Source organism: Camelina sativa, chromosome 4, assembly GCF_030686135.1.
Source record: "Camelina sativa cultivar CO46 ecotype springtype chromosome 4, ASM3068613v1".
Taxonomy (NCBI): Eukaryota; Viridiplantae; Streptophyta; class Magnoliopsida; order Brassicales; family Brassicaceae; genus Camelina; species Camelina sativa.
In genome coordinates this window covers 31,899,930-31,921,319 of record NC_141883.1, presented here as the reverse complement: position 1 = coordinate 31,921,319, position 21,390 = coordinate 31,899,930, and the positions used below count along the sequence as shown (strand labels likewise).

General features: G+C 34.8%; 3 protein-coding genes and 2 long non-coding RNA genes across 14 annotated transcripts; 2 read left to right on the top strand and 3 right to left on the bottom strand.

The window, feature by feature from the left end:
• Nucleotides 1–186: 186 nt before the first annotated feature.
• Nucleotides 187–4,053, bottom strand: LOC104783137 (lysophospholipid acyltransferase LPEAT2). Of its 2 annotated transcripts, none has more exons than XM_010508235.3 (14): nucleotides 3,373–4,053; nucleotides 2,986–3,166; nucleotides 2,839–2,898; nucleotides 2,486–2,649; nucleotides 2,330–2,393; nucleotides 2,167–2,235; nucleotides 1,985–2,080; nucleotides 1,768–1,812; nucleotides 1,486–1,556; nucleotides 1,310–1,376; nucleotides 1,133–1,183; nucleotides 914–1,024; nucleotides 776–823; nucleotides 187–687 (listed from the first exon to the last, which is right to left on the bottom strand). In XM_010508235.3, exons 1-14 carry the CDS (start codon nucleotides 3,849–3,851, stop codon nucleotides 559–561), a joined length of 1,635 nt encoding a protein of 544 aa, XP_010506537.1. In that variant the 5' UTR covers nucleotides 3,852–4,053; the 3' UTR covers nucleotides 187–558. The 2 variants fall into 2 exon arrangements, with proteins under 2 accessions (XP_010506537.1, XP_087368174.1); XM_087512048.1 differs by having other exon boundaries at nucleotides 2,486–2,662; nucleotides 3,373–3,978.
• Nucleotides 4,054–9,798: 5,745 nt separating this feature from the next.
• Nucleotides 9,799–11,926, bottom strand: LOC104783135 (transcription factor TCP9-like). Its single transcript, XM_010508234.3, has one exon. It carries the CDS (start codon nucleotides 11,370–11,372, stop codon nucleotides 10,311–10,313), a length of 1,062 nt encoding a protein of 353 aa, XP_010506536.1. The 5' UTR covers nucleotides 11,373–11,926; the 3' UTR covers nucleotides 9,799–10,310.
• Nucleotides 11,927–12,911: 985 nt separating this feature from the next.
• On the bottom strand, nucleotides 12,912–15,517 carry LOC104783134 (peroxisome biogenesis protein 16). Its single transcript, XM_010508233.3, has 7 exons — nucleotides 15,314–15,517; nucleotides 14,935–14,992; nucleotides 14,443–14,662; nucleotides 13,775–14,345; nucleotides 13,627–13,694; nucleotides 13,288–13,349; nucleotides 12,912–13,201 (listed from the first exon to the last, which is right to left on the bottom strand). Exons 1-7 carry the CDS (start codon nucleotides 15,380–15,382, stop codon nucleotides 13,140–13,142), a joined length of 1,110 nt encoding a protein of 369 aa, XP_010506535.1. The 5' UTR covers nucleotides 15,383–15,517; the 3' UTR covers nucleotides 12,912–13,139.
• A 303-nt stretch (nucleotides 15,518–15,820) lies between these two features.
• On the top strand, nucleotides 15,821–16,885 carry LOC147946395 (uncharacterized). The gene is made up of 6 exons (XR_015597735.1): nucleotides 15,821–16,065; nucleotides 16,227–16,286; nucleotides 16,383–16,430; nucleotides 16,523–16,606; nucleotides 16,725–16,767; nucleotides 16,874–16,885. It is a non-coding gene; the product is annotated as an uncharacterized LOC147946395 (long non-coding RNA).
• Nucleotides 16,886–17,009: 124 nt separating this feature from the next.
• Nucleotides 17,010–21,089, top strand: LOC104783133 (uncharacterized). 9 transcript variants are annotated; one of them, XR_015597731.1, is made up of 14 exons: nucleotides 17,010–17,041; nucleotides 17,141–17,244; nucleotides 17,356–17,428; nucleotides 17,514–17,559; nucleotides 17,790–18,036; nucleotides 18,139–18,209; nucleotides 18,337–18,386; nucleotides 18,548–18,653; nucleotides 18,773–18,806; nucleotides 18,939–18,972; nucleotides 19,084–19,144; nucleotides 19,347–19,980; nucleotides 20,088–20,168; nucleotides 20,432–21,089. It is a non-coding gene; the product is annotated as an uncharacterized LOC104783133 (long non-coding RNA). The 9 variants fall into 9 exon arrangements; XR_767186.3 differs by having other exon boundaries at nucleotides 20,072–20,168; XR_015597732.1 differs by having other exon boundaries at nucleotides 20,072–20,359.
• Nucleotides 21,090–21,390: the final 301 nt, after the last annotated feature.

The window sequence follows — 21,390 nt, the reverse complement described above, 5'->3', positions numbered from 1 at the left end:
TTCCCCCTTCCTTTATTTTATTTTATTTTTATCTATAAACTATGCTTGCGTCAGCTTTCCCCCACCTGGGCTTTTTATTCTTTGCACCTACCCAAAAAAGAGTATACTCCTAATTTAATTTGGATTTCTCAGATGTCAAAAAAAATCAAACTACTAGTATATGATTCTTTTGTCTTTTAACAAGAGTTTTGGGTAAAATAATTAAAAAAAATAACACTGATACATTCGAAATTTGGATAATACAACATATGTGATTAGTAATGTAACCTCAAAAATTGACAAAAAACAAAAAACAAATACAGCGAAGTTTGCTCAGAACTAGAAGAGCAAACAACATAGCGTTTTTTTTGGGTAGAGACGACACGCAGTTATAGAGTCCAAGGATGGATCCATGTTGGAGAGGGTATGTATAGGCCAAAAACTTAGCATCCCCTTCTTCTTTTTACTAACTGAAACAACTGACATACAAAGAAGACAAAACAAAAAGGTATACCACATAGACAAGTTTATATCATCGCACCGATCACAAAGCTTCTCCACCATTTTCTCTCTTTTGTGTTATGTTGGAGCAAAGTCAGGCGCAAAGATTGCTATGAGAAGAGGGTTTCTTCTTAAGCAGGTCAACAAGTCGTTTTGGCTGATTCTTTCATCTTGGTCGTCGTCTAGCAAATTGTAAATTCCTTGAATCTGAAACATGAGATTTACGCAAAAGATATGAGATTTGGATTTTCATTCTGATAGATAGATCATGGATTAATAATCTATTTACACTTACATCGGCCTTGTTCAAGTTTGGAATTGTGTTTTTGAGAGCGTCTCCAAGCTGAGCCAAAGATATACAAGAGCAACTCATAAGAACCTAAATAGCAAATATGAGAAAGCGGTATGAAGAATTAAAGAGGATTGAATCTACTTCTTGAATTGTAATATAGCCATCTCCATCTCTATCGCAATGCGAAAAGACTAGTTCGCATGTTTGCTGAAAAAGCGGCTGGGTCAATACATGACCGGAGGCAAACAAGAACTGCAGACCAATCAGCAGCAAGATGTATTAAGGATTATATGAGAATTTCTGCAAGAGTTTATTATTTCTTGGCAAAGATATTGATTCATATAAAAATCCTCAAATTACCTGTTTGAAAGTGATTGATCCGACCTTTTCCACATCGATGAACTCAAATATCTACAGCAGTAAGCTTTGACTAAGTAACTTTCTCAAGGCAGAAAACAACTATAACCGGATGATAAAAGCACAACCACATTCACACACAAAGAAGGCAATTTTTTTTTGTTTATTATCTTAACTAACCCTTTTAGAAAGAGTGCAAGGCTTCAGTCTAAGACCCCAAAGAAAGTCATGTAGCCTAACACGTCCACTGCAAAATGGATAAAACTCTTGAGTTGTAGTAATATATAATATTTCACGCATTGGCACGCCGAAAGAGATAATAATATCGCTTTTAATTACTGTAGAAGAGTCATTACCTCGAGTCCGGATTCATGGAAACAAATGTATCCAAAAATCGTGTTGCCTCTAAGCTGCTTATATGGAATAGCTGGAAGGAACAACGACAGAGCAACACAATTACTAAAAAGACGAAAATAGGGACATTCAACGAACATATTCACAGGACACTATCAAAATAGTGAAATTCGACATATTTATCTGCACCTTTCTATGTACCATACAAAACCATAATGAAAGATATGTGTCTACTCGATGTAAACGAGAAGCAACAAACTTGTAAAGCTAGATGATAAACTTACCGACTCAACTTTTGCCATTTCAACCATGTAATTTGAGGGGTTCTCCTGCAACAACAGAACATGAAAGATAAAATCAACGATCAGCCAGAAGAACTGCTTCCTGACACGGAAGTTATTATAAAGTTTCTGTGGAATACATGACTTGTGGCGAGATATAGATAAGAGAGAACATGGAAAGCAATCCAAGAGAGCAAAACCATTCATGAGCTGCACATACCAGCTTTAGCTCAGTTGCTTTGTTAAGTAGCATCAAGTCCGCATAAGAATGGGATGTTTGCACGACATTCAAAGATGCTGCAATTGCTTGACTAGTCTGTATTCATAAGAACACCATGAGGATTGTTCATCACCATGACAGAAGCAATTAATCTAGAAAAAGAAATCTCCACCAACACTCACCTTCTGTGAGAGACGCACAGCATTCTGCTTTTGCTTTTCACTGGGATAGATTACTGGAAGGTATTCAACCTATTTAATTTCAGAAAACGTTTATCCTCATAAGTGAAAATCTAAAACCAGAGAATAAATCAACTCATCTTATGGGATATGCACATTTGCCTACCTCCATGAAATTGTGAAACTGGGTGAACATTCTAAACATGAGCATCACCAAAGAAATATTCCCCCTGAAAGTATCATAAAAAGAAAAGTCAGTAAGGAGGCAGTATATTTTATAGAGAAGGGTAAAGTGAGAAAAAAAAAAACGAACGAGTCTCACCAGGATTGATCAAAATGTACATGGGGATAGCGGACAACTACAGGTTGAATAGGATAACCAGGGATGAAAGCGCCAAGTTGGAAGGAAATAAGAACTTTCCCATTAGTTGTGGTTCCCTCCGGAAATAAGAGCAGACGAGGAAATCTATCGCAGGAAGCTTTTCTCTGTATTGACATCCTTGAAAGCATATTCCGTATCAAATACAAAAAAACCATTTGAATCCTTTTCAACCACAAATAGTTCACAATTCATGAAAATGGCGTAGTGTACACCAATCACTTCTTTAACAGAGTTACTCAGTATTAAAAAATACAATAGACATCAATCAAAAACATGTCACAAAAACTCTATACCTTTATTTCATGCACGGCGTTCTTCCTTGATGTCTGTGAGAATCTATTCACATATATCACCTACAAAGTAACAGCATCTTAAACAAATATGAGCTGATAAATTCGCTAAAAAAAAACACTTCAGATAAAAGTGGTAGCTGCGTATACCTGCATTGCCCTGATAATAGTTCCAACAAATGGAAGTGAATCATGTGACTCCGATGCAACAATGGTCGGTGATAGTTCATAGAAGTAAAAGATTGGTTCAATATAAGAAACATGGTTTGATACAACAATCGGAGCAATCTCCCTCCGTGCAGGTTTCCCTTTCCGTCTTATCCACTGATAACTACAGAACCAAAAGAAAAGACTATCAACATTTGGAGAATCAAACAACATCATCAAACAAACAATATCACACCTTTCAAAACCAAATTGACCATTCCTCAATTCAACATCAGCAAAACAGTAACTTTTTAAATCTACGACTAGAAAGACACAAACTTGAGGTGAACAGAAGATCGAACAGAAGAAGATAAGGCGAAACCAACTGACCCGAAAGAGAAGAGGATACATCTGGTACAGATCCGAGTAATCCACATGATTCGACAACGCCAAAGAGGCATAGGGTTCTCTTTATCTTTCCAGCCAGCAAGAGCAAGTTTGGTAGCCAAGTAACCAACAGCTAAGCTAGCACCAAAGAGAACAAGTCTAACCAAAGCAATCGGGAGACAAATCACGATCTTAATCGCTTCGTACAATCCGAAAACACCAGGAGTATTGTTCCGGAATGGATCCACAGTTGTCGGACCAAGAACAGGAGGTTCTGTCTCGCTGAGAAACCCGTAAGGGTTATTACAATGGTCGAATTGAAAACCACGTGGAACAACACCAACGGCGGAGGGGAGATTAAGTCCTGAGTCGGTGGAGGAGGAGGAGTCGTCGTCGTCAACGCCGATTGAGATAACAACCTCGGGTTGATCGATGGATGATTGATGATGGATCAACGGAGAAGACAAATCAGGATCCGCCATTCTCGGTGTCTCTGTGTAAGAAGAACACAGAGAGATGGTGGATAGAGAGAGAGAGAGAGCGGGAGAGATTGGTACTCACAGCCTTTTTGCTTTGTGGTCGAATGTTATTTGTTTTTTCTTACTATCCTTTTTTCTCTTTTTGCTGTTAATTAAAAAAATAAAAAAAAAATTATCTCTGTAAATTAGTTTTTGAGCTTTGTTTATTCTGTTAGAATTAGTAGAGATTAACTTAACGAGAATGAACAACTGTTTATATTGCAGCTGTTTGTTTAGCAAATTACAAGGGGGCACGAACGATTAAGTTTTTTTTCGTCAACGCGAACAGGTAATTTATACTAGTATATAAAGGATTATGATTGCACATGGATACGGTATGGACTTGTTATAATAATAATAACTAAATCTCAAATGGAATTTTATAGTATTATTTAATATAAGCTTTTTGCTTAGACATTTTGTATCCCATTCAAAAACATATATGTAAAGATTTTAATACCATATTCACCATTTTTATTTGTTTTACGAAAAAACACAAAGTGATAATATTATTTTCAGATGGGAACATGGATGTTTTTGATTTTGGTTTTGTGATCCAGAGTTTGTAAATAAAGTTTATAAAAAAAGATAATGTCCACCCCTTAATTGACATTTTCTTTTTGGTCGACATACCAAATAGCAAATATAATAAAGCACAAGTCGAAATCATTGACTTGAAATCTTTGTGTCAAAAAAACATTTTTAGCTTAATTTATATGTAAATTGAATATAATTATTTGTAAGACACTAACACTGGAAGTGGTGATTTGGCTAGGCAAATCCATACCTACGCCATCTCCTATGGAGTTTTTAAGGCTGAGGAAAACCTTGTAGACAGATGAAGACCAGTTTAGAGGGCTAAGGTCATCCTCATTAAGGTATCTTACCACAAATTTTTTAGAGTAGAAAGAGAAAACTTATTAATAAAAAAATTGTTTGAGTTTCTTAAATATGTTTTAAAGTTTCTTAAATAAGAAGTTTTAGAAACTTTGGAGAGAATTATTACACTATCTAAGAAACTCATCAAATTCATAATAATATTTGTTTGATTTTCATTTGTAAAAAACTTATATTAAAATTCACTAATGGAGATGCCCTAACAATTGAAGTTTACAAGTATTGGAAAGAACCTGCTGCCAAGAAGTTTCCAACCTATGATGCCAGATTTTTCATCGATGGAAATCTGGCTTTTTAGCATTATTATCTTCTATTACAACTTATCTATCTCTAGATTGTGTTATTGTTTTGTATGGTCTAAAACTTATTCCTTTTTTACGTTAAAATTCATATTTCCTTTGGCTTAATTGTATTTTTTACTAAATAAACTATGCATGCTTACACATGATACTATTTTTTGGTAAACAAACAAAAAAATGCTTATGCAAGACTCTAGTCTCGGTGTAATTTGGTAATTGATATAATATATGATTCATAACGTTGAAAAGTTTTGATTTAAAGAAAAGTAAATCTATTTCATGTTATTTATGTAAAATTCTTAACTTATTTATAGTTTGATGTTATCTCAGGTCTAATTGAATTTGTATATAAACATTAAATACCTTCAAAACCACCAAATAAGTAAGTATTCTTAGCTTAATCTGTACTAAGCTTGTGCAATGCACCATCTAAAATCATGAGCTGAAATTAATTCACACTCCATACAAATTGATAAATGTCATGCAAATAATATAGAAAAGTGTGTTCATCTTATTGATATTTTGTTTTCCGATTAGAGATTGCAAGTGAAAATAATAAGTAAATATTGAGGAAGCTGGTGTTAAGGAGAAAGTTTATGTTAGTCTTTTTTAAAGAAATTTGCTGCTGTTACTACCTCGTATAAATACATACATATATGCAGGTAGGATGATTTTAATAAATATGTTTATGTCTCAGATTCTTGATACACAAGTTTCAATATTGAATTATTGTTAGATGTTGGTTTTTCTAAGCAAATACTGGAGTAGTAAACCATTATGGTTATTGAAACATAAAGCCTGACCTGAAACTCTCCAAACCAAACATCAATCTATAATAATAGTTACTATAGTAATAGAAATTCAATCTACTTGCTAGTCGAGGAGCATTCTAGGTTCTCCCACCTTTCATTATTTATCATCATTTAGCATTTCTATCTAAATGATATGATACATTTAAATGATTCATTTTAATGTCAAATGATCCTAACAAACAAGACAAGAAAAAAATAGTTCATTTAGATAATGCATGTAAATGCAAATGACTTTGTTTGGTTTATTTACATTCTCATCTAAATGGATTTGAATAGAAAATAACTAATATGCCCATGTTTTAGTCTAATATTTTTTTAATCTTAATCTTGACCATATTAACTGTAATTACTGATCTAAAATATATATGAATATATTTTTATTCAATACCAAACACAAATTCTATAAATTTCAATATCAGTATTATTATTTTGGTATTATAAATTTTAATTACTCGTAAGAGTTCATTCATTTTGAAAATTTGAAAAGGATGGCCCATATTTCATCAAAGTCGCCAACTAACACACCAATATCAATCAAAATTAAATAATGTCATAGTCTCGATACATGGATTTGAAATGAAATAATCCCTTACAAACATCAACAACTAATTTACATGCATAGGGAACATCTACAAATGTGTGTTAGTTGAATAATTTAGTCATGTATCTACAAATATCAATCAAAATTAAATAATGCAGCATTAGAGAAAATTAAATGACATGAATAATTTTACATAAATGACATGAAGAGTTTTACAAACTATAAATAATTTTGTCATGTCATTTATGTAAAACTCTTAATTTAGTTTTATGTTATCTCAGGTCTAATTGAATTTGATATAAATAATTAGACTTGATATAAATACTAAATACCTTCAGAGTCACCAAATAGGTAAGTATTATTAGCTTAATGTGTACTAAGCTTGTGCAAAAAACCATCTAAAGTCATGAGCTGAAATCAATTCACATTGCATACAAATTGATACTAATGTCATGCGAATAATAGAGAAAGATGTGTTCATCTTATTGATATTTTGTTTTCCGTATAGAGATTGCAAGTGAAAATAATAAGTAGTATTGAGTTAAATAGTGTTGGTAAGTTTACATTATGATACTCCTATTGACACCATTAAGCTATTATTGAGAAAATCTTCTTTATTGACAATAAAATTTGCCTTGACAAAATTAAGCTAATTATACTTACTTATTGGTACTTATTTGTGTCCTTAATTATATCATGATTAGTCTTTGGCCATAATCACATGTAAAGCTCTTAACATATCTCTAGTTTGATGTTATCTCAGTCTAATTGATTTTTTTAAGTAGAATAATATTTTTTTAATGAGTATCATAATCTAAAGAACAATATATTTTCTCTCCAAAACTAATAGTCCCTTTATTTCATATTAAGTGTCATTTTAGGCTGAAAATTTTGTTACAAAATAAGGGTCATTTTGTATTTTCAATGTAGATGTTTGATAAATTTTCAATTTTATCCTTACCAAATTAGTGTATTGACCAATAGAAAAAATATATAATATATTAATAAAGGGTAAAAACTTAAAATGACACTTAATATGAAACAGAAGGAGTAATACTTACTTATTTGTGTCCTCAATTATATCATAATTATCCTCTGGCCATAATCACATGTAAATCTCTTAACATATTTCTAGTTTGAGTTATCTCAATCTAATTGATTTTTTTAATTAGAATTTTGACATTTTCTCATTGAGTATCACAATCTAAATAACAATGTATTTTCTCTCCGCTTTATAATAATTTTTTAAAATAAATAAATAATATTTTTAACAAAATATATTCAAATCAATATTGTTATTGACTACCAGCTTTTCCACGTTCTGTTCCTGTGTAATATTTTTAGTTTTTGAATAAATGTTGGGAGATTTTCTCCCGGTCCCTTACCAAAAAAAACCAACACTAAAAAAAGGGTCAGTTTACATCATCAGAAATGATGGTGAATGAGTGTTTCGGTTGTTACAAATTAGTGGGCCTTAAATATTTTGGGCCTAAATGTTAATTTATATTAGTTATTTATATCTTATAAATATAGTTATATTAGTTGTTTTGGGCTTAATTTTTCCTTGTCATGGCATAGATTTTTCTTTCATTTGATTTTTGTTTTTTTTCTGGTTAGAAAAATTAAAAAAAAAAAGATTTTATAGGCTATATAAAAGATAAATTTAAATATGAGGAGTCCACTAAAATAAAAGAAGAGAGCGACAACGACAAGTCAACTTTTCTAGGAGTCCACGTGGATTCCTATAGCCAACACTTCTGGATCTTTTTCCCCATCCACCAAGTTGGTTTTAGGCCTCTGCCCTCCAATAATTCCTTTTCCTTTGTGTTTAACATTTTTTTTTTTTACTTTCATACATATCTTGATATCTAAAACACACATACATATATCAACGGTGAGAAACGGAGAACCATGGTTTAACCAACCACACTTGAGTATTGATAATCGGACATAAATAAATAAAGTTATCTTAGAGTAAAAATCCTGTCCGGCGTTGAGACTTGAGAGACCGTGACAAAAACTAAAATTAAACTACTAAGGTACTACCACTCACTCACTTAAAACAATGGACGAAATCAATAGAATCAAGGGTTAGGACAAGACCATAGAATTGAACGGTAAAAATTAGATAGAATAAAAAAGCCGTATTAGTGTGGTACAATCAAAGCCGGACCTACTTTCTTTTTATTGTCAAAAAGAAAAAATATCAAAGCCTCCTATACTACTAGGTCCCACTAATACACAGACGGACGAGACTTTTATGAAACAAAATAAAATAAAAAAGCTCTCTTTTTAACACTTAAAAAATAAAATGAAATCATCTAAAAAGTTAACGCCTCAACAATTTTAGGAAAAACAAAATTAGAATTCATTTAGGCAAAAAAGAAATACTATTGGCTTTGTTATAGATTACAAATATGAAAATTAAAAAACATCAATATCGCAATTGTTGTTGAGTGGACTATGACTTAGAGAAGGCTTTCATTAATTTTTGCTGTTGTAATTACAACTAAAAAGGCTTCAATTGTTCTGATGTGTATCTATAATAATCAAAATAGCAAGATTCAACAGTATTTGTTGCAGCAACACACCATCGCTTATTTGGCTTATCAAATCTCCCATAATCTCCTGAGTTGAATAAAGAGAAAATCATACATAGTGTAAAAAGAACAATCCAAATATATTATCTTTTACACAAAACTAAGAATGTCAATTGCGCTGTCCAAACGAACACATCCATTTTATGGACATCCATTTAGTAAGGAATTAATTTTTAAAAACTTATCGTTGATTGATTTACTTACCAATAACGTGTGCCTTTGACAAAATTAGGTTAATAATACTTACTTATTTGTGTCTTTAATTATATCATAATTAGTCTTTGGTCATATATTCACATGTAAAACTCTTAATTTATTTACAGTTTGACAAGTCTAATTGAATTTGTATATAAATACTAAATACTTTCAAAGCTAACAAATAAGTAAGTATTATTAGCTTAATTTGTAGTTTGTACTAAGCTACTACCACTCACTCACTATTTAAAAGTTTAAAACAATGGACAAAATAAATATAATCAAGGGTTAGGACAAGACCATAGAATTGAACGGTTAAGATTAGATAGACACAAGCCCAAGTATGACCCCACGCCAGCCTGTTCTTTTATTTCCTTAGCGTTAAACTTGTGGTCGTGACCCCTTGAGTGGGAAGGTTTCATGCCCCACGAAACGAAGCCGTATTAGGTCCCGCCAATACACACGGACGAGACTTTTAGTTTTGGGAAAGACAAAAAAAGTAAAAAAGCTTTCTTTTTAACACTTCTAAGAAAAATGAAATCATATAAAAAGTTAACGCCTCAACGATTTTAGGAAAAACAACATTATAATTTATTTAGGTAAAAAAGAAATACTATTCGCTTTGTTACAGATTACATATATGAAAATTAAAAAACGACAATATCACAATTGTTGTTGAGTGGACCATGACTTAGAGAAGGCTTCAATTAATCTTTTTGTTGTAATTACAACAAAGACCAAAAAAAAAAGTCAAGACAAAGTGGTGAGCCCCCACCAAAAACGTTTCGGAATAATGCTTTTAAGCTGGTCCTACTTCATACGGACCACGTAGCTCTAACCATTTTGGGGGACCACACCCAACCTGGCTGCCTCGGAAGCTATGCTTAAGGTGGGAGCCGTGTGGCCCTCTTTCCCCCACTCTCTCTTCTTCTTTTTGGTGCGTGTTGACCCACCAACGACATGGACCCACTTCTTGCCTAAATTCTAGCCCTACTTAACACGTGCGCTTCTTCACGTGCCCATGTGCCTTTTCCCGATTGCTAATACGCCGACGTTTCCCATTTCTTTCTTTCTTTTCTTTAGTGGTTCGATGACCGTGTTGTTGTCGTGCTCATGAACTGGTGAAGCTCTTGTTTCTCGTATATCTCTAGCGGAAAGTCTCTCAGCGTGTGCGTCGTCGTTGTTGTTACAGAAGATGATGACCCGCCTGTTTTTATACCGGAGCTTGAGCTCGGAGCCATAGCCGACGTCGTTCTTAATGAATTCGAACCGCTTACGTCTGAAACGCCGCTGCCCGGGTAAACCTGATGAGAAGGTGGTGGTCTAGCCAACGATGAAGCCTGCTGCACAGCCGCGACATAAGACGACGGCGGAGCAGCTGCGGCGGCGGGAAAAGCTAATAACTGAGGCTGATTCGCCGGACCAGCGATTTGTGGAACCAAGAAGAAAGCTCCGACCGTCGGAATCACTGCGTTTGATGGAATCGCCCACATCGGATACATATGTTGTTGCTGAGCCACGGTGGTGGATGGTGCAGCAGGAGGTTGTTGGATCATCGTCGTCGTAGTAATGGGAGCTAAACCGGAGGAAACTGAAACGGCGTCGTTTATGTCAATATACTCACTGTTAGAAGGTCGTTTACGTTTCTTCTTCATCGGGTTGTCACCCAAATCGGAATCAGCGTTCGTCGTCGTCGGGATTTTTAGTGTTCCGTTAACCGACATAGCTATGGCGGGAACCGTTCCCGTACCCGTAGCGGCAATAATCGCCGGCTCTGCGTTTTCCAACAACCACCGAATCGTCTCTCCGTCGGATTTGTGACCTAACTCTCGTGTCAACTGAAATATCCTAGCCGCACACGTGGCAGGCATCCGTATCCTTCTCCCTCTCCCTTCAACCTTAGTGTGACGGTCTTTAGTCGAAGCTCTCTTCAATGGGGGTCCAGTCGACGACGGTGGAGCCAAAGACAACGGAACTTGCATCTGCATCGTCGGCTCCGGTTTGGGTTCGAGACTAACAGTGGCGTTTACTTGGAAAGGTCTTGAAGTCTCGACGTTTCTGACGCCGTTGATGACAACAGCTCTACTAAGGGTTTGATCTTTAACTCCAACTTCTTCTTGCTTCTGATGATACGTCGCCATTGAAAAATATAAACGGACGGTGGAGATGACGACGGAAAAGCAAAACGGAGAAAGCGGAGGATGGCAGTGGGAAAGAATCGATTTACCGGCGTTACACGTCCAAGGAGATTAATAAGTAAATGTGGACTCGTCGTCTCTCTTTATATATAATATAACAGAGAGAGCAAGTGAGAATAGTAAGTAGTATTGAGCGCTTTTTTGATGCGGGAATAAATCAACGGTCTTGATGTGTTGGATGATCTTTAAAAGAATCATTCTGATTTTACCACGTGGACTAATCCCGTTTCATTTCTCTATCTTCTTCTATTATGGGACCATCTCGACAATGGGGTCCAGCTAACTTTATTTATTTTTTCATAAAGTTTTTTTTTTAAACTGTAGTGTTTACTTGGTTTTAACCTAAAAGAGAAGCTTCAAATCTTAAATACATCATGTCTGATTAAAAATTCATTCTGGTTACTTAGTAAGTACACTCCCAAACTAATTACCTAGCTTCTTGCTACAAAAAAAAAAGTTCTATAGACACCAGTGTAATAGTATCTGTAAAGCCGTCAAGTTTTAACTTTTCAAATGGTTGAAAAGATTGTAAATAAGTAATTATTATTCGGTAGGAAATAAAAGATATCTTTTTTGGGAAAAAGCTGTAAGCCCATACATGGAGTTGGACCCCATTTATGTAGGCCACAAGGCTGCGCCACCAAACAAAAAAGAAAAGAAGAAGCTAATTAGTGTCTATGGAATAATCCTTTCCTGGATTCCAAAATCCTATCGTCCTTTTTTTTAACTTAACCAGATATACGCATACTTACGTACTTGTACTTGGGACAAATAATATTTCAATCCAGATATCAGAACATATCCAATACAAGCCGAACTAGAAATCAGGTAAACGGTTTAAGTCTTTATTCGACATTAACTAGATTGTAACCGATTCAAACTAATTTTGAGTTCATAGGTTCTCCATTTAAACGCCGAAGCGGGTTTGATGAAACCACTAGGCTATTACTACATATGACCGACCGGAAAGAGGGGACCCTACCACCAGAAAAAGATAGGGCTACATAACGAGTGAAAGTGTGGACCTGAGCTTAACTCGGACCCTACTACTAGTACTATCCAAGTGCCGGTTACACCACACATTGTTGAGGGCTAGGCCCAACTCGGACCCTACCACTTTCCCTGGCACACCCTAGAGATTACAGACAAATACCGGATCAGATTAGAATTTAGAAGTAAACCGAACTCGATTAAACCCTAAACACAAATTCAAGACCGATTTAGGTGATAAGTGATAACCAAGTTGTAGGTTCCACACAACACATAGATGATAGGAGGGGATAACAGATTCGGGCCTACCACCGAGGGATAATGTTGTCATTTTGGCAGCCACCAACTTTTGCACAGCATATCACTACGTCAGCATTAAATAATTGGGGTATATGATGGGTTTAATTCTCTCATGCATTAAAAATCATACTACAATCTTCTTTCACTCTTTCTTATACTACTACCTTTTTAACCTCCGCTAACGAATAACGATTCTGGATGAACACGCTATGGCTTGTTTTATTGTATAGGTACGTTATTCAGAGATAAACAGGTAAAACATTTGTCTGTGAATGATCATGTCCTAAACTGCAATAAATGCAGATTTCTTACAAAAGCCTGAAACCATTCCCTACGTCTTCCAAGATCTATAAAGTATTCCAACAATGCCGATAAATTCTTCTTTTCTTCTGTTGCAAAAACCATTAGTAACGGTCAACTTCATGATCCCGATATGTAAGTGTACCGTGACTGAGCTCCCTCCAAAAGCTCCACAATTTTCTCTACAGTTTCCACGAGAGAGTCAGTAAATGCAAGTACACACGAGTATCAGTTATCATGTGAATTATATGGAATTTTATATGTATACCTGTGAGGAATCCGATCAACGGAATTGGTTCCAGCGTCTTTTGAGAGCTTTCCAGCTTTTGCCTACAATCCCCAGCCAATCATATCGGTATATTATTAGTTGAGATAGCTTAAGCTATAAGCCTAAACCTAGAGATGCCCAATCTGATATTGACTAAAGCTAAGAGCCTAGAGAAAATAAACCAATTCGGTTTCACTTTTTTGCCAATTCAGAACAAACCATAACTGAAACCAAGGTAATAACTTCCTTAAGCTTTCTAAACTTCATAAATCTAAAAAAAAAAAAAAAAACCAAAAACCGGATAAGACACCCTTAGAAATGGGACTCATAAACACTCACCTTGTGTACTTGGTGAAGAATGGATCTCTCATGAGGTATAATGCCCATAGCAGCTTCCGTCTCCTAAGCTGAATTTGAAACAAGAATTATCAGTTAAACTGGTTCAACATCACTGTGATTGATTGAGGGTACGAGAAAAATTTCTAACCTCATCCTTTTCAGGTCCGGAGAAATGGATTTGCTTGCTCTTCTCCCCCCACCACTTAGAATTTGCAAGAATTCCCATTCCCAGTGTGTCCACGGAAAGAGAAATAGCCCACGGAATCCAAGACCGGATTCCATATTTTCTGATGAAAAGAACGTAAATGAGCGGTCTCGTTATGAAAAGAACCTCACCCATTGCAAATAACGCTCCATTAACTCCCTTCTCAGATAAAAGCTCGGAGAGAGTTTTTCTCTTCTCATTGATCATTGTAGGCTCTATAACTGCTTGCTGATGTTGAACTCTTGGAGACCAGCCTGAGGTAGATGCAGTTGTTGTTCTTGTTCTTGCATTCTGACCAAATGAATTTAAAGCTGACATTGCGCGTCCTTCCATGTTCCATGGATTATGATGATTCTGGTTTACAAAACTATGTGGTCCATGATTCCTATCTGAATTACCAGCTCTATTTTGCGACTCTGTTTGGTTAGAATCTTTCTCATCGTTAGGTGTTTCCCCTCCTTGAAGAAGCATCTTATACCCGCTATTCCGAAACAAGGCTAACCTAATCAGAGACCTGAAACAAGACTAACCTAAATCAGAGGCCAGGATATCATAATGCCGACTACGAATGTTGTACAGATCCAAGTGATCAGAAGAAACAAGATACTTACTTCATAGCTTCAGTGACAATAATGAAATTCCATTTCTTGTCTCCATAAAAGTGTTCAGCCGCAACTTCCACAACAGTTTCCAAGTCCTTAAGGATGGCGATGAGTAGCGGATAAGAAAGGGAGGAATTAGTGTCGGAAGATCCAACATGACCACGAGGTTTTGGAGCGTTTTCAATAATATGTTCATTAATAGTTGTGAATATGCCCAAAAAAGCCGTTACTACAAAAGAAGATCACCAAAAACTCTCAGCACACATCCAAATTCAACAGTACAACATAGATACACAAAAGAAAGAAAGAAAGATCCTTTAAAGTCTGATGGTTCTAATGTTAAGGACTTAGGATGCTAAACATGCGATTTGAGAACCGATAAAACTGAGTATGGGAAAGAGTTCCATTCTAGTAAGAGACTTTTAGGAGCTAAGACAGGGCTAAAGGAAATAGTGAATCTAAGATTGAAAGCAGTAAAATGTTACCAAAGTATCACAAAACCTGCTTCTGGTCCAATCTCTGAAGCAGAAAACTTCTCAGGAAGCAGCCATGTCAATCCCTGCAACAACAACACCAAAAGAAAACATACTTTACGAATTATCAAGCTGATGAATTCCACAAACTACAAAGCCTCTCAAGAAATTAAAATATCTAATTCAAGTCCCAAACTTTAAGCAAAGGGTTTCAGTTAGAAACGCCTCGATCTCAGATTTCACTGTTATATATACACAAGAAAAAAAATTCAAACAACCCCAGACAATGAAAACTCTGAATTTGGACACTAACGAGAAAACAAAAACAAACCCTAATCGATAGAGAATCAGAACATAATAAAACTGAGGAGGAAAAAAGAAAAAGATTAAGGAGTAATGAATCTTACGTTGGCAAAGGATCCTAAGGAATGTACATACTCTCTATTTCTCCAAACCCATTGCTTATAAGCTTCCATGGAGACTCTTCAGATAGAGAAACGAAACTGAATTCTCGATTTTACAGAAGAGATTGAGAAACAAGGATAAAATTCCATTCACGTTTAAATCTCTTTGATTTTTTTTTTGTGTTCTTTCTTCTGTTCTTTGGGGAAATTAATATCAATCCAGCAGGCACCAAATCTATTTTTCTAAACTAGGACTCAATCTTGTCCGTTGATATGATGGAGTTCGTATAATCAACGGGTAAAGATGCGATGTGTCTTTTTTAATGTGTGCGTAGCACAAGATTATTCATTGGGAAAAGTAATAGGCCTTATCTTGTTTGTTTTAAGGCCCAATGTAAGAGCCCAACAAGTCTTGAACTGCAGATGACAACGCAAGTAAAATTTCCTTTTTTTTTCTTATAGCGTCTATAAAATAAAAAAGTAATTTTTCCTCTTTTGTTTTGGAAAAGCGGAAAAACATAAACACATCTGCCTATAAATAATACTCATCTCTCTCAGAGACTCTTCAGTCTTCTTCCCCAAATAGAAAAGTAGAGAAAAAAAACAATAAGAAAAAAGAAAAAAAAAGTTGTAGCGAGAGAGAGAGACCATAGGGTTGTTCTCTAATCTAATGGCGTTGATTTCTTTCTGAAGAAAGAAGAGAAGATGATTGAGAACAGGATTTGGGATGAGGATGACCCAAACAACAACAATTGGTAAAAATCTTCTTCACGTAATTACAATTTTTTTTGTTTCATTTATGAATTAAACGTATATGACCGTAGTCTCTTCTCTTGTTTTCTAAAATTCTTGGGTTTTTTTTTGTTTTTTTAGGGTTTTCAATTTGGGTCTTACAAATTTAATTCTATATGTGCAGATCAGGGAGAGATGGTTTGAAGTATGAATTATGTAATTCGGACTTTGGGGATTTATTAGGGTTTGTATATATTTTCTGGTTTTTCTCATTCGTGTTGCTGTTTTTAATTTAGACTTGATAACTAACGATGGTTTCTTCTTAATTATCTATGTGCAGATCAGTATGAATAACGGACGAAGAGGAAGAAGACTCACACTGCTTAAGGTTTGTTTGTTGTTTCAGGGTTTAACTATGTGAATCTGTTTTATTAATCGGGTTTTTGAAGAACTCATTATTTTTTTCTTTCTCTTTTGCAGGAATTTTATCTTTAAACAATGGCAAGGGAGGGCTAATTGTAACCAGCCAGAATGCAGGGAGACAGACATCTTTAATTGCTTTAAGTAATGAAGTTCTATTTCCCTTTGGGATATGTCTTCTATCTCTTTCTTTGTCTTTATATAAACTAGATTTTGAAACTTTAAGTGGATTATTAATTATGCATTTTGTTTGATGTTGCAGGACAACAATTGGCTTTTGCCTTCATTCCGTGTTCTCGCTACTGGTAAAAAGAACTCTTTGATGCAATCATCTCTTTTATTTAAAATTACGGAGAGAGAGAGAGAAAGTAACTTTAGTGAATCATATGTATTTTTGTTTTGAACTTGCAGGACAACAGTTGGCTCTTGTGTTCGCTGCTGGTGCAGAGGTAAAAGCTCTTTGACGCAATCATCTCTTTCTTCTTATAAAATCACAGACATAGAATAAAACTTTTGGTGGATCTTATGCATTTTATTTTAATGTTGCAGGACAACAGTTGGCTCTTGTGTTCGCTGCAGGTAAAAGCTCTTCGACGCAATCATCTCTTTCTTCTTTTAAAATCACAGTCAGAGAATAAAACTTCAGTGGATCTTATGCATTTTGTTTTGATGTTGCAGGACAACAGTTGGCTTTTGCATTCAATCCGTGTGCTCGCTACTGGTGCAGAGGAAAAAAGAACTCTATGATGCAATCATCTCTTTTATTTAAAATGACGCACAAGGTTCGTGATTTCGCTTTATCTTGCCTTTTTTTCTTTTCTTTTCTTTTCTAGGGTTATTACTATGTAGCTAACACATAATTGCTTTAACAAAAGATGTGTCTAATTAAGCAGGTATTATTTATGAAGCCAACCTATTGGAAGCTGTCCAAAATTGTGGACACCACTATCATCAACAGACTTAAAGGTGTTAAGGTTTGTTCATGGTTTTCATTGGTGTTGCTGTTTTAAGTCAAAATTAACGATGGTTTCTTCTAATTCTATATGTGCAGATCAGTGATGGTTTGAAGAATGATGAAGACAACTCAGACGCTTAAGGTTTTGTTTCTATCATCAACACAGTTCATAAGTGAAGTCTGAGATTTTGGTTTTGTTTGTTGTTGTTTCTCTATATGGATTTGATGGAAAGATGATATATGCATGGTTCACTTTCTTCCGTACGGATGATTGTGCCTTTTTCTAGTCTTCATCACTTTAGAACAGACTCATAGTTTAACGAATCTGTTTTATAAATCTACAAGGAGCTCGTTTTGTTTTCTCTCTTGCAGGAAATTCAATTTGCAAGTGCTAACCAGCCAGCTCACAGAGAGACATTTTCAATTGCTTTAACGGAAGAGGGTTTAAGAATGATGAAGAAGAGTCAGACTGCTGATGGTTTCTACATTCTTTTGGAATCAAGGGAGTGTTCATGCTGCTTCGAGTTCCAGACTATCACCTTTGCCTCCGGAACTTGCTGATTTTGGATATGGTCGTACTGTTGACAATCCTCTTGACCTACCGGTCTCTGGAACACAGGTTTGATTGACAATGGAGTTGACATTGTTCATTTTTGTGATTTGGTGGATACTTGAATTAGTTTTAATGAGTTTTCTTTTTCTTTTATCCTTTCATTGTTAGGTATATAGGATTTGAAGAAGAAAGAGAGGGAGCCCCCAAGTCAAAGAAGCTGAGCTAGACGACAAAAGCAGGTGAGACTTAACTCAAGCAGCACCTTAACAGTTCCTAAAGAAATTTCATTTTGAAGAAGCATCTTTTAAACTTTTTGTGATTAAGAAAAGCAATTAAAAGGTTTATTGTTCTAATTCTTATGTGTAGATCAGAGATGGTTTGAAGAATGATGAAGAAGACGACTCAGACTGCTTAAGGTTTTGTTTTTTGTTTCAGGGTTCACTTTCTTGCCTTTTTATCACGGATGATGATTGCCCTTTTTTCTAGTCTTCATCACTTTAGAACAGACTCATTAATTATGTGAATCTGTTTTATTAATCTTACTTATTCTTTGTTTTTTTTTTTGTTTCTCTTGCAGGAATTTCATCATCTTTAAACTATAGCAAGGGAGGGCTAAGTAACCAGCCTGCATTACAGAGAGACATCTTCTATTGCTTTAACTAATGAAGCGTCTAACTAAGCAGGTATTATGAAACTTCTTTTCACTTGGATTTTGATACTTAATACACTTGCGATTTAGGTTTGAAAGGTGTCTTGTGTATCTTTTGTTTTTCAGGTGATGATTTATTTTGTCTCTTTGTAGGATCCGAAGCGGAAAGAAAATGTTGCTGCACAAGGTATCTTTTTGCACCTGTTGCAATACTGTTACTTAAAATATTTGAATTCAGTGTTATGTGCAACTTATGGTTTGTGTCTCAGTCTTGTGTATCTTTTGTTTTCAGTTGATGATTTATTTTGCCTCTGTGTAGGATCTGAAGCGTAGAGAGGATGCTGCTGCACAAGGTACATATCTAATATCTTTTCTGCACCTGTTGCAATACTGCTACTTAGTTGATTATTTGTTAAGATCAGATAAAGAGACTGAGATTTTTTTGTGGCTTTTTTTGTTCCTAGCTTCTCTAGATGGAGATATATGGTTCCCTTTCATCCGCTGGAAAAATCCTCTTCTTGCTCTGTAAGTAATCCTCTCTACGTTATATTATTTTTGTTTTGCTTCACTGAAGTTCTGATTTTGGGTTTATAGCTTTAGTGTTCTGATCTAATTGTTGTGGAATCATCAAATATGGGTAGCTTGTTGTTTTTAAAGATTGTTTTATATGATTTTGTTTATGTAATGATGAATCTGAAGAAGTTGGAGTGATTGATTTGATGTGTAGGGGTGGGTTAGAAGTGTTCCATTTCTTGTCCTTAAAGGATGGCGATGAGTAGCGGATAAGAGCAACTCCAACAGGCACACCAAAACACCAAATTATAGTGTTAGAGGGGGTATTCAACTTGATTTTTTTAGGATTTGGTAGGATTTTACTATTTTAGAATTTTGAAAGATTTTAGTAGTTTTTAGGAGATTTGATTGTGTTTTTAGAGTTTTTCTAATTTTTTTTGAAAAAATGAATTGTGATTCTGTTAGATTTGACTATTAAAACTTTGAGTGATTTTAAAATATTTTACATCACAATACCAAAAAAAAAACAGATTAATAGTTGGAACTATATCTTCAGTGATGTTTTTTTGTTTTTTTTTTTGTGTTCAACAATAATCTGATCACTCTCCATGAGCTCAAGGAAGAGAGAACCTCAACCTGAAAAGTTATAGTACAACCGAAAACTGCCATTTAAAGTTTCAATTATTTTATGAAAGCGAAAGCACATTCCTGTAGCTGTGTTGACGACATACATAATCCTACAGTTTAAAAAGTCTTCTTTTCAGTATTTTTTTTAGTTTAATGTGTGGTAAGGAACATCAAAGTGTACCAGTAAAGAAGTTTTAGATGACAATGAGAGCCACAGTCAGGTGTGTTTGCTTATGTCCTGTCGTTGTTATTAACAGCAGCAACTTGTTATAATTCTTATCTGATACATTCTTATTTGAATATTTTCACCAGTTGATGGCACTTGCAGGTGACTAGTATAAGGTGTAAGAGATAGAGTAGACCTTATTTTTTAAGGAACCCCACAAAAGATACAGCAATCATCTCCATGGTAAGAGTGGACCGGGAAGTTCAGTCACTTTCGTCACACTATTTTGCAAATGGGAACTTAGTATATACTTCCCTTCCCTTTCTTATCTTATACATCATCTCACTGTTTTATTTTCAAACTTACGAGTATTTATCATCATCTAAGCCTAAAGTATAAAAAACAAAGTCGTCGGATATATATATCTCGGATACGTAAGTAAAATCGACCAAAATTCGACGAAGTTTTTTATCTTTTCTAATACTAATATTATTCCTTGGTTGCAGTGGTGTTGGAGCTTCTTGGTGTTACCTTGTTGTTACCTCAACTTCACTCGATGCAGTGCCATGTAGGCTATGAGTCGATAACCAACCAACATCACTCCCATAACAAACACGTCGATCCACAAATTGTTCAGTCCCATTGACTTGATTGCTGGAAAATCTCCAACTCTGCACCAGACTCCCTTTGAACACACATAGTAGTCGTCATCAGTGTATTGAATACCCAAAAGCAGCTTGTAGCAGTAGTAGCTATAGCTTAGGTACTTGAGCCATACGATTAAGGGACGGATTTGCTGCACGTAATACCCTCCAGCTATGAGAAACACGAGTGTAGTAAGAGATGCTAATGTTGTGGCTTGCTTGATGTTCATAAGCAGAGGACCAAAGGCTAAGCCAAGACCTTGATCGACAAGGACGGAGTAGAGAACAACCAGTGGTGATTAGCGGGGGTTAGCGGGAGTAGAGTAACAGATGCTATTGTTGTGTTTTTTTTTTTTTTTTCTCTGAAATCTTTCAAAATTCTACCTCTATAGGTATAATTTTGATTGTCATACTTTTCAACTAAAAAACAAAAAAAAGTCTTCTAAAATCATTCAAAGTAGCAATTTTAAAAATGTTGTGATATATTGAATAATAAGAGATTTCAAGTAAGTTTTAAAAATCATTGATTGAATAACAAGAGATTCTGAATTATTTTAAAAGGTTTTACAAAAATCTTAAATTGAATGACATAGGATTTCATAAGATTTTTAAAAATTCTCAATTGAATAACAAAGGATTTTAAGAATACTCTAAAATCCTTTACAATCTAAAATTGAATACCCCCCTCTTAATACTCTCCAACCAAACACCAAAACAAACCCTATCTCCATTTTTTAGTGTTTTGTGAATAGTGTTACACCATAATATATATATATATATATATATATATTATTTTATTCATGTTTTTGATTTAAAAATAT

Coding starts and splice junctions, on each gene's coding strand:
- LOC104783137 (XM_010508235.3), bottom strand. CDS start 3,851: ATGGCGGATCCTGATTTGTCTTCTCCGTTGATCCATCATCAATCATCC. Junction 2,081..2,166: donor CTGTGCGTCTCTCACAGAAG/GTGAGTGTTGGT, acceptor TTATGAATACAG/ACTAGTCAAGCAATTGCAGC. Junction 824..913: donor GCTATATTACAATTCAAGAA/GTAGATTCAATC, acceptor TCTTTGGCTCAG/CTTGGAGACGCTCTCAAAAA.
- LOC104783135 (XM_010508234.3), bottom strand. CDS start 11,372: ATGGCGACGTATCATCAGAAGCAAGAAGAAGTTGGAGTTAAAGATCAA.
- LOC104783134 (XM_010508233.3), bottom strand. CDS start 15,382: ATGGAAGCTTATAAGCAATGGGTTTGGAGAAATAGAGAGTATGTACAT. Junction 14,993..15,313: donor CCTTAGGATCCTTTGCCAAC/GTAAGATTCATT, acceptor TTGTTGTTGCAG/GGATTGACATGGCTGCTTCC. Junction 13,202..13,287: donor GTTGATCGGATTCCTCACAG/GTATACATATAA, acceptor TGGAAACTGTAG/AGAAAATTGTGGAGCTTTTG.